Below are 14,322 nucleotides of genomic sequence, written 5' to 3' on the forward strand. Positions count from 1 at the left end.
GAATGTAAACAATATGTAAACAAACAAACAGTATCAAATAGGCTAGAATGGTTCACTTTATTCATTTCAGAAGTAAAACATTCATCATTTTTAATGCATAGCTCAACAAATAAATTATCGGTACATTTAAAGGAGAAAAAAACACTTCAAGTTAGTGGACTTTCCCTCAAAATAATATCCTGAAAAGCATGTAAACCTGTGGTGATGCCATTATACCATGAAATTCATATTTTGAGAATCTTTTCTTTGGGAAGTCGCACTTGCACCATATGATACAGTTACTGATAACATCTTTGGAGTGAACAAATCTTCAACGCCACACTATTCAACTCAGGAAACAAATGAAAACCTCATCAGTGTAATGGAAATTATCCTCATCAGCGTTACAAAATTCATAATGAGATCACAAAACACATTTCTGTTTCAGCATTTAATATTGATGACTAGAAAAGCAACCATTTCACACTACAATGAAATTAATACAAACGTTATAAATATTACGGCCATACGTATGTGGACGCCCCATTCTTGGTGTACAGGTCTGTCTATTCCAGTAATTCTACTGAAAATTGATTCTTCACGATACACGCACAATAACAGACCGTTCTGTTCTCCCAGCTTTGTTTTGGGAGCTTGTGGAGGATTCATGAGCAGAAAGAGACCGTTTACTGACTCCAGCCAGAAAGACCAGACCTGAACACCACTGGAACAGAACTGGAGCCAGTTAGGGTTAGGGGTCCGCATAAGTTTAACCAATATACCATTTAGCATAAAATGAATATTTGTAACAGATGTAAAAAATACATTCATGCTTGATAAAATAAATAAAACGTGTTTGTCTGCCACAGGGAAACACAGCTAAAGTGCTCGTCTGACAGCATCAAACCACATGCAGTAAAACTCGGCAAAACACACAATTCAAAACGTATTTGCGCCATTCTGTGATGCTGTTGGAAATGTGTTTTAATCTGTTCAGTCCTTCCTTACAGTTTTCTTCTTTTGAAATCATAACGCAACTCTGTTTAAAGCACATCCATCAGTTCATCCTAACCGCAAATACTAAACGCTGCTTTGTTTAGCTGAAACTTCCTTTCGTTCTGAAAACAGACGCATAAACATGTCTTTACTTCGGTTTACAAAATGAGTTATGAGACTATAAACTAAAAAATCTTAGAATGAATCATTACATTCAATTGTTCATTTGTGGTGTGAAACAAAATGAACTTGCACTCATTTGTATTCATGAACTCCTTCTGTCTGCAGGTTTCAAATATATGAATCCTGATCAACAGCAATCTATAAACTGTGTCGGGCAGATTAAATTCTGGCCTTCAAGACTGTAATCGCAAAATGCTGCACCTAAGATGGCAAACAGGAACTTTAGAAATCCTTGTATTGAATGTATGATGAGAGGACACACACACACACACACACACACACACACACACACACAAAGAGTACTGCTGAAGTCTTAAGCTGACAGATCCACTGTATTTGTCATGGGTTTATAGTGCAAACTGGACTATAGTGGATGCGGACTGTAGATCATGTTTCATCCACAGCTGATTAAATAGGCTTGTACAGAAGAGACGTCACATATTTCTTCTTATAGCGATGAGTTGCGCTGAGAACCATCACACCATCCTGAGACAGAAAACATTCACTTTACCTTCACATGAGAGTGTGTTTGGTAGCACACGGTTGATATAGAGGTGTATAATGTACCTTTATCGAGAGCGCGTACAGATGATTGAGCATCACATGGTTGGGTTCTGGCAGCAGGGCAGGATCACACTGAAACACGCAAAACAGACTGTTAAACGACAGTTACCAGTCTCCAACTAAATTAAATGGAGGAGTTTCATTCGGCCTCATACACAGAACTACACAATAAGACATTTATCTACCTTACTGGACTGACATGGTCCACACTGATATATTTGTATTTAGAAAAGCAAGATGCAGGAACGACAAATTTTAAGGTAGAGCTCACGGGATCAGTTCAATTCACTTTTTAATTTAATCGAACTGACAGAGAAAGCACATTAATAAAACAAATAAAAAAATATACCGAACATCTTGTTGAATATTTATTTAAAAATGTCATGAAATAAAAAAGTGGGAGTACAGGGCAAAAAGAGAGAAGACAACAACCAATAAAACAGGCCTACAACACACTTATACAGTTATACAGATTAATGCATATTAAAACCTGAGTGAAAAACCAAGAGTTCATGTTGAGACAACGGCTAACCCACACGCTAACCACATATTTACTGATGTAGTATCAACTTCGTTTTTCAAAACAGAAAACAAATGGCTCAGGAAAAAAAAAGAAAAAAAAAAAAGCAAATTGACAAGATTTCGGTGATGTGCAAGCTGCTAATATCCGTTAACATCTCAAAAAATGTGGTTTGAGGTTTCATGACCCATTAATTATGTACTGATATATTAGTTTTATTACCAGTATTCCCCGGGTGCTTTATCAATACTATATGTAAAATAGTGATGGCAGTAAGACAGAGAGGATTCTCACCGATATGTTGGTGTCTTTGTTGAGTATGACTTGTAGGAGGTGAGGCGGCAGGATGGGTGGCGCTTTGAAGCGTTCCTCCGGTTTGAACACGTACACTTCCTGTCCGTACGGCCCAGGTGGAGAGCTGGACAGATCTACACACAAAACCGCATCACATTAAAACTGGATTTTTTTGCTGGATCTTAAATATTGAACCAGCCTTTCTAACAAACATCCATGACTGTGGTTTTATATCCACACAGGTGTTTGTGTGACGATATTACAACATGACTAATAACTTGCTGTGTCTTTCTGACAGATGCTCTCACCTGACGTATCAGAGCACTCGAGAGAGTCCACCTGCAACGCGTCAAACACCTCAAAATCTGATTTCTTCACGTGGATCAGATTGTTAATGGTGCCCATCTGACTGGTGACAACCGGCTGAGGCAAAAGCACATGCATTTCAAATTAAAGGAAGGATTTCAGCCACACATTATGGTTTAAATGCAGACCATTAAGCAGATATAGTCACCTCAGCGGGGTCATGAAGCCACTGGCCGTCAACAAAGAATTTGTACTGATGTTCACCCTCAGGCAGGTCCAAGATGGCTACAAAATCATTATGGCTTGAAAAAAACACGAGAAAACATTTTTACATATAAAAAATGTGTGCGACGTTCCGTTCATTACGACGGTTTACGCTGTAGAAAGACGAGCGCACAGATACCTTTTATTCATCGGGATCTTGCTGCTCCAGTTGTTGAAGGAGCCGGTGATGTAAACCTCTTTCCCTCCTCCGGCCCAGCGGATCACTGTGGGTCGAGCCTGCGGACCCGTCTTCACCATGTCATCTAAATCTGGAGCAAAGTCTTTCTCACCCACGGCCTGGCACAACAGAGATGTTTTTGACTCGAATGACTGTGAATTAAGTGCTGTGTCACAGAAGGTCAGCCAATCATAACCGAGGTCATTTATGTAACAGACTTGATTACTGTTTACATATAAATACTCTGTTTAATTGTAAGAGAGAAGCTGGAAGATGGTTATGATGATGATATTGAAATATCATGTAAAACAGACAAATGTGTATGAGCCCTTTAAGCTTTAATGCTTGCTTTACAAAGCCATGTGTTTACAGCATTACTTTCATGTGTTCTTGCATACTTTAGATTCTGGTCCATGTGTGTTGAAAATATTGGGGTCGTCCGTGCTGTCCATCATTTTGCTGGGCTCCAGGTCTTTGTGGCCTCCGCTGTCTGAGCGCTGCGTTTTCGCTCCATGCCGATCGCCAGACACACGATCGCTGGTGTTTCCCATGATGGATGAGATTTCTGTACAATCAGCCTTTGCTACAGAAACAAACAAACATTGTGAAGTTCCTCCTGAGGTGAGTACGTTTTACTGAGGATATATATATATATATATATATTTAAGGCAAACACTTTATCACAGGGTTATTCGTGTGAAGGTTTATTCAACAGACTCATACTTCTGTATCTTAAACATAAATATGATTAGTAAAAGCTAATATTCTATCACTGGTTTTTAAGGGTGATGCACAGTGATGAATACACATATTTTAGGAACATTTATTACTTTATATTTCGACAACTTATTAAATGTTTAGTATTGATCTTGCAGACCTGTTTATTTGTGTAAATATTTCACGAACAAAACGCGACTTGCTGCATTTCTACGAGCCAGAAAGACTCAGAAAAGAAGATTTGACCCTTAACTTAGAAACTGTCACTGCACATCTCAAGTTACTGTATGTGACTAAAACAAACCCCCCAAAAACCTTACTGAAGCACTACTAAAAGCAAGATGAATATTTGACCGCTGTTAAACGCTTACAGGATGAGCATGTACTGTTATATTTAGATATTATGTTTGTTTACATAAGTGATATAAGTGTTATCGATGGGCAGCTCGAGTTTGCTAGCTGTTAGCATGCTGATTAATCACTCACTCACATTCAGAAGAAACTGTCACAATGTGAACGGCATGTGTTAAAGTGTTTGCCGTAAAGTAAAATGTAAAACAGCGCGATCAATGCCGCAGTTGAACAAGAATAAGCATTAACGTTACTTGCACTGCCTCGAACGACCGAAGTTTAACAACATACTTCAACCTGACCGCTACGGCGAGCCGACGGGTCCAAGACAGGTCTTGATTACGAAACGCTCTCTGGCTGTTAATCCTTTACATTTGTTTTGTTGACAAATTGTTACACAGATATATTATGAAATTACGTTATAAAACTAAAACTGGTCCATGCACTTTTTCATAGTGCAAACATGAATAAGTGTAATTGATGGCGTTCAAAAAAAAAAAAAAAAATGAGAGAGAGAGAGAAGAATTTGACAAGTAAAGTGGCACACTGGAAATGTGGACAACACCTTAAGTCAGGGCTGGAGGATCAGTTTCCTGCAGACTTTAGCTCCAACCCTTATCAAGCAAACTTGCCTGTAGCTTCCTATTGATCTTGAAGACATTTGATTAGCTTGTTCAGGTGTGTTTGATTAAGGTTGAAACTAAATTCTGCAAGACAGTGGCTCTCCAGGATCAAAGTTGCTCAGCCCTTACCTAAGGTAAAGGTTTGTAACGTCCCCTAACTTTTTACTTTGAACAGGTCGAGGCTCTTTTAAAATGTCAACTACATAAATCTTGGTCCAGTCACAACTGAGCTTGTTTAAAGCATGTTTTATGTTGGGAATTTAAATCAGACCGTTTGAGAACCCAATGTGACACTTGCACAAATCAAACAGAGCAACTCCTGGAATTAACTTTTATATCTCTGCTGTGGTGCATCATGGGAGACGGGGGAAACCAAGTGTGCAGCATAAAGGGGATTATTGGTTTGTGTGTGTGTTTATTTTTACAATGAAGAATCTATTGTTTTGTAATATATATTTTAATTAGGGCATGTACAAAAAGCTTTTAATATTGAGGTTTGTTTATTTGGTGAATTTAATTTCTGTTTGTGTGCATGTCTGTAAATGGTTTTGCTCATGGGTATAAAAGTCCACTAGCTGAACTAACAAGAGTCAGTCTGAAATGGTGATTGGTGGATTAAAAGCTTTGTGAAGATGGGATTGTGTGAGTGTGAGTGTGAGTGTGAGTGTGAGTGTGAGTGTGAGTGTGAGTGTGAGTGTGAGTGTGAGTGTGAGTGTGAGTGTGAGTGTGAGTGTGAGTGTGAGTGTGAGTGTGAGTGTGAGTGTGAGTGGACCTTATTTTTCTTAAAGATATCTGCCATTTTTGAATACATGTGACCCTGGAGCACAAAACCAGTCTTACGTATCACGGGTATATTTGCAGCAATAGCCAAAAATGCATTGTATGGGTCAAAATTGTAGATTTTTCTTTTATGCCCAAAATCATTAGGAAATTAAGTAAAGATCATGTGTCACGAATCTATTTTGTAAAATTCCTGCTGTAAACATATCCAGGCTTAATCTTTGATTATTAATATGCATTGGTAAGAACTTTACTTTGACAACTTTAAAGGCCATTATTTAATTAATGCAACTATCAGAGGTGGAAGCAGAAAAAAAACTGCGGGGAGTTTGATTGTCACTGAACCTCCTCAGCAGAGAGTAACTAGAGTTACACAGTTCTTTTTCTTCTTTAAGACTCAATGTTGCTGTGTTCTGAATGGACTTGAAGGTTATTTTGTACACAAGTGATGCACTATGATTCTGAGGATTAATTGTTGATCAGTATTTCATATGCTTCATTTTGACCGGTAATGGGTGAGTAGACAAAGCTGATATGGGTTTTATTCCACAGCTCTTGAAAATCCATGAGCTAAATTTGATCTGCATTTCTAATAAGGGCTGGTCTTTGTGTATCAATGGGTTGAAAAGCATTTGTTTTGTCAGACCTAAACTTTGAGATTATTTGGTTTTGTACAATAAAAAATAACTCAAATGTTTTAATGTTAAATTGAAATCATGTCAGTGATGAAATGGTGAGTAATTGGGGAGTTCATGAGTTTTGAACTAAACCATCTGAGTTTGCACAGAATCATAACAGTCTTATGAGTTTATCATTCACAGATTGCTTACCAAATTTTACCAATGAAGTGCATGCTGTTCAGACACACAAAGACTTATCCTGCAGATTGTGAACACTGGAAGTGAGTAAAGTAACTTATCCTATAAATGTAACCCTTATCATAAAGTTTTGCAATTCATTAAGATTTTCTTGTCTTTATCATTAGCCGCTTTTAAATTTTGCTGATGTAGAATTGTCATGTTAACTTGTACAGGTTTGAAGTCATGTCAACCATTAATATCGAAGTATATATCTATTCATGTTTTAGTGCATATTTGGCTTGTAGAACTGTTTAAAGTTCTTTAATTTAAAAAAAATAATAATTTATTATATTAATCATTTTGTTTCAGAGGGGTCCTGATGAAGGTCTTGTGTGATTACAGGAGTTTTTAAGGGTTTATGAAAGACATCTCTCCTTGTCAAATGAGCTCTTTCCAGGAGTCGACAGCTGCTTAGGTAAGAGTCATCCAGGGGTTTTTGACTAACTAAACTTACAGTACCTAGAACATTGTGCGAGTTGCTGTCTTGGACAACAGCTTTATGGTTGTTGATGTGTATGTCTTCAGTGCAGCCTTGGGTCGATGGCTTGGTAAAGAGCAGAACAGAGTTAGTTGCGTACAGGTGTAAATACACCCCTCTTTCTTGAGCTTGGATATCAGATAGGTGGGGAACCCCAAACTCAGTGACAGGAAATTAGATTGCAGATTCGAGTTTTAGTGATGGTTGATTCATAGCTGCATTAACTGTTTGTTAATGTCAGTTTACCTCTTCTGTGACTGTATGTTTAAGTATTTACTGTCTCCACATGTCTACTGGGCATCTTGATTTCTGTCTTTGTTTTAAATATGAATTGATACAGTGACCCTTGCCATACATATATATATATATATATATATATATATATATATATATATATATATATAATAATAATAATAATATTATTATTATTATTATTATTATTATTATTATTATTATTATTATTATTAATTTATTTTTCCCCTCATTGAATGAAAGGCTAATCTGTGATCTCTTCACTGGGTCAACAGCTTTCTGGTGAATGCTGTTGTTCTTCAATGAGTTCTCTGTTCAACTGATGTTAGGTGTGGTTTTATTTATTTATTTATTTATTTTTGAGGAGCAGAAGAGTCCTGTCAGTCACTTGTAGGTTTGTATTCACTACTGCTTACCTGAGCTCAGGTCAGATAGATGGGGGTGCCCCAAACTCAGTGGCTGGAGAAATTAACAAAGCAAATCAAAAATATAAATTTGCGAGTGAAGTTTTTATTGAGGTTGCTACTGGCAACTATATAAATTTACATGTAAAAAATTTGCATGTAATGCCTTTTTTTCTTGATTGTTTTGCGATCACATCTTTTTGCCCTGTTCACGTACTAAACTGAGATGATGCCCATCAAAAAAAGAAAGACTTGCAAACAATCTCAGCCGAACAGCAGCTCCTGCTAAACGCAGCATGAGAGAGATCGGGAATGACAGATGTGCGAAGCTGTGTCCATTTCGTGCACAACTTTAAAAAAAAAAAAAAACTACAACAGGTAAAACTGTGGGCTGTGTGCATACTGCCAATATCGTTAACAATTGTCGTTTATAATCGATACTATGGCTTCTTATTATGAAGATCTTTTATTTATTTATTTATTTATTTATTTTTAATGTATGACTTTATCCATTTTAATGGTCCTTACTATGCAATCTTTTGTTACTTTGTTTTCTCTATAGGGATTTATGCTTGGGATTAGGGGTTAACCCCAACCCAAACAAGCAGTCTGTGTTAGTCTACGAATGGTAGGTTTAGGCCGAGTGTTGGTTCAGGACTAGATTCAGTCATTAGGTCTACAAATGGTAGGTTTAGGCTTAGGGTTGGTTCAGGACTAGATTTAGTCATTAGGTCTACAAACGGTAGGTTTAGGCTAAGTGTTGGTTCAGGACTAGATTTAGTCATTAGGTCTATGAACGGTAGGTTTAGGCCGAGTGTTGGTTCAGGGCTAGGGTTAGGGTTAGGGTTAGGTTAGGGGTTAGGGGCTCAAAAAATTCCATAGCTTAGACAAAGTCCAAAACTAGGTTGTGCACTGGCACACACTTCAACTGCCCGCTTTAGGATTTGCCCAGACATGTCCCATGGCTTCCAAAACGATCCCCAAGGCCCACAAAGCTTAAAAATTGCTTGAAATTATTGCAACAAATTCCCAAATTAGGGCTAGAAGCTCTAGGGCTGTTCCTCCTAGGTGTGTGTGCTCTACTAATGTTAGGTATCCAAGGATCCAGAGGTCAGACCAGATCTGACCTCGGTTAGGCTCTGGCCCACATTTCCGAAGCCCGCTTCATGTCCCACCAGAGGAAGAAATCCTTCTAACAGCCCCCCACTTGTCTCAATTCTCCCAAATGTTCTGTATGTGGTCTCTCCGTGTCTGTGTCTTTTTTAATTCTTATCAAATAGGTGTGTATTTTTATTATTTATTATTATTTATTATATCTTATATATGAATCTTATATGTTAATTACTGTCCTTGTTTTGTATATAAGTGTTAATTTAATACTACCATTGTGATATACACTTTATTTACTAATAATTTATATAATGTGTGCATGTCCCCAATCATGATTGATGCTATATGATTTTTATATATCAAACAAATTCTCAGTTATGTTGATTTAAAAATTATTATTATTATTATTATTATTCATACCTATCTGACCCTTTGACCCCAATTACTTATCCCTTTTCCTGTATGTTCTTCCAATTAAGTAACGAATAGTATAAAAGCAGTTGTTATCATACTTTCTTATAACTCAGAAAAAAACTGTCAAAATAAAGGTCTGGAACATATCTGCCAAACAGAAAAACTTAAAGGCCAATGCCAATATGTGAAAAATGTAAAACACTGGCTGACCACTTATTTAATCAGTTCTCTTTTTTTTTTTTTTTTTTTTTTTTTTAAATGCAGAGTGAATAGAGATGATCAGACTGGAGACCAGGATTCTCATCAGCCAGTGGATGATGTCCTTCAGAGAATCAAAGAGCAGTTTAAAACCAGCATGAAGAAAAAGTATGAAAGATTATTTGAGGGACTGAAACTCCATGAGAATGAAACCCTCCTGAATAGGATCTACACACAGCTCTACATCATAGATGGAGAGAGTGAAGGAGTGAATGAAGAACATGAGGTTTTTCAGATGGAGAAAACAGCCAGAACAAAACACTCACAAGACACTCCAATCTACTGCAATGACATCTTTAAAGCCTCACCTGAACCAGGACATGAGTAAAAAGACCAAATCAAGACGGTTCTTACTAAAGGCATCGCTGGAATTGGAAAAACCGTCTCTGTGCAGAAGTTCATACTGGACTGGGCCGAAGGAAAAGCCAATCAGGATGTAGATTTCATGTTTGTGCTTCCATTTCGAGAGCTGAACTTGATCCGAGATCATCAGTACAGTCTTCACAGACTTCTGCTGGACTTCCATCCCGAACTTCAAGATCTGGACTCAAAGGACTGTAAAGTTGTGTTCATCTTTGATGGTCTGGATGAAAGCAGAATCACACTTAAGTTTTCAGATGATCAGAAAGTTTGTGATGTGACTGAGACTTCATCAGTGGGTGTGTTGATGTCAAACCTCATGAAAGGAGAGCTGCTTCCCTCTGCTCTCATCTGGATCACCTCCAGACCAGCAGCAGCCAATCAGATCCCCTCCAAATACATCAACCGTCTGACAGAAATTCAGGGATTCAGTGAGCCTCAGAAGGAGGAATATTTCAGGAAGAGAATCAGTGACCAGCATCAAGCCAGCAGAATCATCTCACACATCAGAAGAGCAAGAAGCCTCCACATCATGTGCCACATCCCCGTCTTCTGCTGGATCTCATCCACTGTGCTTCAGAAGCTCCTGAAAGAAGATCTGAGTGCAGAAATCCCTCAAACTCTGACTGAAATGTACATCCACTTCCTGCTGATTCAGATCAACATGAGGAATCAGAAGTATGAAGAGAGAGATTCAGAGAAACTCCTGCAGTCCAAAAGAGAAGTGATTGTGAAACTTGCTGAAGTGGCTTTCAAACAGCTGATGAAGGGCAATGTGATGTTCTATGAGGAGGACCTGATTGAGAGCGGCATAGATGTCACTGATGCCTCAGTGTATTCTGGGATTTGCACTGAGATCTTTAAGGAGGAATCTGTGATTCATCAGAGGAAGGTCTACAGCTTCATTCATCTGAGCGTTCAGGAGTTTCTCGCTGCTTTCTATGAGTTTTACTGCTATTTAACAAAGAACAAGGAGCCACTGCATGAATTAACATTTTACAGATATAATGACTCTCTGTATGACCTACTAATATCAGCAGTAGATAAAGCTCTTGAGAGTAAGAATGGACACCTGGATCTGTTCCTGCGGTTCCTGCTGGGCGTCTCACTGGAGTCCAATCAGAGACTCTTACAGGATCTACTGACACACACAGAGAACAGCTCAGAGAGCATCAGGAGAACCACACAGGACATTAAACAGATGATAAAAGATAATAGTAATGATGAATATTATTATCGTAGTCGTCATCTCTCAGCTGGTCAATCCATCAATCTGTTCCTCTGTCTGCTGGAAGTAAAAGATCAGACTCTGTCCAGAGAGATTCAGGAGTTTGTGAAATCAGACAAACACTCAGAGACATATCTTTCTCCTGCTCACTGCTCAACAATCGCCTACATGCTTCAGATGTCAGAGGAGGTGCTGGATGAGCTGAACCTCATGAAATACAACACATCAGATGAGGGGAGAAGAAGACTGATCCCAGCTGTGATCAACTGCAGAAAAGCTCTGTGAGTGTTTAATCATTAACTAAAGTAAATAGGGTGGGGTTAGTTAACCAAAAAATGAATATTAGCCCATAATTTACTCACCCTCCAAGCATCCTAGGTGTATATGACTTTCTTCTTTCAGACGAATCCAACTGGATTTATATAAAAAATATCATCCTGGAATTTACAAGCTTTATCATTGCATGGGCGGGTGTTTCTCCTTGTCAGTCCAAAACAAGTCCAAGAAAGTGCATCCATCCATAATAAAGCGAATCAATGCATTTTTGTAAGAAAAACATCCATATATAAACATAAGAATCACTTTAATCTAGCTTACACCAGGCAGATGACATAATAAATGAGGTTTTGTATGCGCCACGCGGAAGTAACGGACATGAAAGGTTCTTGGAGAGATCCAAACAAAACAACGGTCACAAATTAGAAATTCAAAACGAAGATTTGTAAATGAAAATGTCAGAGGATTTCGATATAAACCAAGAGGACACTGATTTTCCTTTGCTTAAGTAAGGAAACTTCGATTCCTTTGCTCCTGTAAACAGATTTGCATGTGCGACCCCGACGTCCTACGTCATCAGTCTAGAGCTGCTTCGGGGTACAACTAGTCGGCGCAAGCTAGATTAAAGTAATTATTACTAGTAATTAATAGCAACTATTACATATACACCTAGGATGTCTGGAGGGTGAGTAAATTATGGGCTAATTTTAATTTTTGGGTGAACTAACCCTTTAAATTCAACTCAGTCATATGTGAATCTCATTCATTAAATCACCAGCAGGTGGAGCAAAGGGACGGTCAATACCATTGATAAAAACTGATAGCTCTCAATTATAGGCTACTGTAATGTTAAATTGTTATAGTAATGTTTTAATGTTAGGGGAATAAAAATCATAGAGTCAGCAATACTTGCCTTCAGTCATAAAAATGGCATTAAACAAATAGTGTTATTTCTACATTAATTTTAAGATTGATTGTGAAATTACTGCAATATAAAAGTAGATTTATCAGTAGATTTATCAGAACCGATTTATCAAGTAATTTCAGAATTTTTAAAAAAAAAAAAAAGTTTAGTTTTTTTTTTTTTAAATTAATTGACACCACAAATTATTACACATTTAAAGAGGTCTGCCATATGCCATAAAATAAATTAAATGATAGTGGATTACTGTTAATGGGAATATTATGAATCATTTATGTCTAGTTTTCTAACACATATTTACTCTGTCAGCATTGTGATCAAATTAATGTCCAAAATAAGAAAGAGTAAAACTTACATTTTACAGGTCACACACGTACATGAATGATTCATTTACAACATTAGTTTCCAAACACAGAAATAAGGTGTGGCAAATAAGATTGTACCATTTAATACATTATTATTTACACTGTGTAACACATTAAAGGGCAGCACGATCACTGTCAGTCAAGGTCATTATAAAAAGTAGGCCTCTATATAAGATCAGGATTTGAAGACTATAATAAACACAAATCCAGCACTAGAGCATCATATCTTACAGTCAATCCAGAACTGTCTCCTCAAAACAATGATATGCATGACACCACTGATGATCTTTATTATTGTGAAGTGAGAGGAATGAAGAGTTACTCTCTTGTAAACATGCCACTGGAAAAGGTTCTTCTGGGCATTTCAGGAAAAATTCATCAATGGTCTAGCGGTGGAGCGCTGGTCAACAATGTCAGTGGTACGGGTTTAAATCCCTAAGACACCTGCTTGCAAACCTGCTGCAAACCTGCACATACAGTGCCCTCCGTAAGTATTGGGACAGTAAACACAAAATTGCTTTGTTTGCTGTGTAGTCAAGACATTTGTAAATATGACTAAATATCTAAGACAAATTATAGAATGTCATGTTTTATTATTGGGTGTTTCAACATATAAACCTTTTACCAAATAAAAAGGACAGCTCTTTTAGAGTTTAATCTCCTTATCTGATGTGTAAACACCAGACATTCTGTAGTTTTGTCTCAGATTCATATTTTAATCATATTTACAGATTTCTTGTTTCCACAGCAAACAAAGCAAATTTGTCTTAATTGTCCCAGTACTTATGGAGGGCACTATATGTGACTTCATCTCTGTCTCCTACTGTAAAGCTTAGACTACATATCAAGCATTTATTTAACATGTCTCATTTGATCTTGAATGGCTGTGACGTTGAATAAAATTTAAAAAAAAAAAAAAGCAAATCAAGTTACTGTGCCTGTGAGCACCATTGACTCAAACTACTGCAACTCAAGCACCAAATAATGGGAAATATTTTTCATATAAACAATTTAGTTGTAAGGATTTAATCCAGTATAATAATAATATTCATAATAATAATAATAATAATAATCATAATCATAATTGTGAAACACACAAAATGCACAGCTGTCTGAAGTGTCTCTCAAAACTTAATTTTTTTTATACCCCCAGAAAATTGTGTTACATACATTTTGCAAAATTTTAAATATTAATTAGCTGAAGAAATAAAGTGATCTGAATGATAAACTGATCAGATCATCACTCTGTCAGGAGTTCGTCCTTGGCCCTGAGGGCGGAAAACTGGCAACCCTCTGTACTTGTCTTTATTGTTTTTTTCCCCCATTTCTTCTAGGCTTTCTGGGTGTAATCTCACAGACCAGCATTGTGAAATTGTGTCTTCACCTCTACAATCCTCAAACTCTGTCTTGAGAGAGCTGGATCTGAGTAGCAATCACCTGAAGGACTCTGGTGTAAAGTTTATTTTTGATGGACTGAAGAGTCCAAACTGTCAGCTGCAGATACTGAGGTATTAAGAACATATAAGAGATAATTTACAGTTAACTGGTCACTATGATAAAGTGTGTTTGTTGATGATCTGACTGTGTGTCTGTAGGTGATCTGTGTGTCTGTAGATGATCTGACTGTGTGTATAAGGAGG

The 14,322-nt window shown here is 37.3% G+C and overlaps 2 protein-coding genes across 6 annotated transcripts; one reads left to right on the forward strand and one right to left on the reverse strand.

The window, feature by feature from the left end:
• Positions 1–415: 415 nt before the first annotated feature.
• Positions 416–5,262, reverse strand: prkab2 (protein kinase, AMP-activated, beta 2 non-catalytic subunit). 5 transcript variants are annotated; one of them, XM_051139340.1, is made up of 8 exons: positions 5,105–5,262; positions 3,683–3,867; positions 3,246–3,403; positions 3,051–3,144; positions 2,845–2,959; positions 2,537–2,670; positions 1,726–1,794; positions 416–1,644 (listed from the first exon to the last, which is right to left on the reverse strand). In XM_051139340.1, exons 2-8 carry the CDS (start codon positions 3,833–3,835, stop codon positions 1,567–1,569), a joined length of 801 nt encoding a protein of 266 aa, XP_050995297.1. In that variant the 5' UTR covers positions 3,836–3,867; positions 5,105–5,262; the 3' UTR covers positions 416–1,566. The 5 variants fall into 5 exon arrangements, with proteins under 5 accessions (XP_050995297.1, XP_050995281.1, XP_050995263.1 ...); XM_051139324.1 differs by lacking the exon at positions 5,105–5,262 and adding an exon at positions 4,644–4,722; XM_051139306.1 differs by lacking the exon at positions 5,105–5,262 and adding an exon at positions 4,607–4,684.
• A 4,282-nt stretch (positions 5,263–9,544) lies between these two features.
• On the forward strand, positions 9,545–14,281 carry LOC127182103 (protein NLRC3). The gene is made up of 3 exons (XM_051137216.1): positions 9,545–11,400; positions 14,017–14,190; positions 14,278–14,281. The coding sequence occupies exons 1-3, from the start codon at positions 9,977–9,979 to the stop codon at positions 14,279–14,281; spliced, it is 1,602 nt and encodes a 533-aa protein (XP_050993173.1). The 5' UTR covers positions 9,545–9,976.
• The last annotated feature ends 41 nt before the right edge of the window (positions 14,282–14,322 follow it).

Source organism: Labeo rohita, chromosome 2 (assembly GCF_022985175.1).
Source record: "Labeo rohita strain BAU-BD-2019 chromosome 2, IGBB_LRoh.1.0, whole genome shotgun sequence".
Lineage (NCBI taxonomy): Eukaryota > Metazoa > Chordata > Actinopteri > Cypriniformes > Cyprinidae > Labeo > Labeo rohita.

Coding starts and splice junctions, on each gene's coding strand:
- LOC127182103 (XM_051137216.1), top strand. CDS start 9,977: ATGTTTGTGCTTCCATTTCGAGAGCTGAACTTGATCCGAGATCATCAG. Junction 11,401..14,016: donor ATCAACTGCAGAAAAGCTCT/GTGAGTGTTTAA, acceptor CATTTCTTCTAG/GCTTTCTGGGTGTAATCTCA.
- prkab2 (XM_051139340.1), bottom strand. CDS start 3,835: ATGGGAAACACCAGCGATCGTGTGTCTGGCGATCGGCATGGAGCGAAA. Junction 3,404..3,682: donor CACATGGACCAGAATCTAAA/GTATGCAAGAAC, acceptor CTGTTGTGCCAG/GCCGTGGGTGAGAAAGACTT. Junction 1,795..2,536: donor ACAAAGACACCAACATATCG/GTGAGAATCCTC, acceptor TGCGTGTTTCAG/TGTGATCCTGCCCTGCTGCC.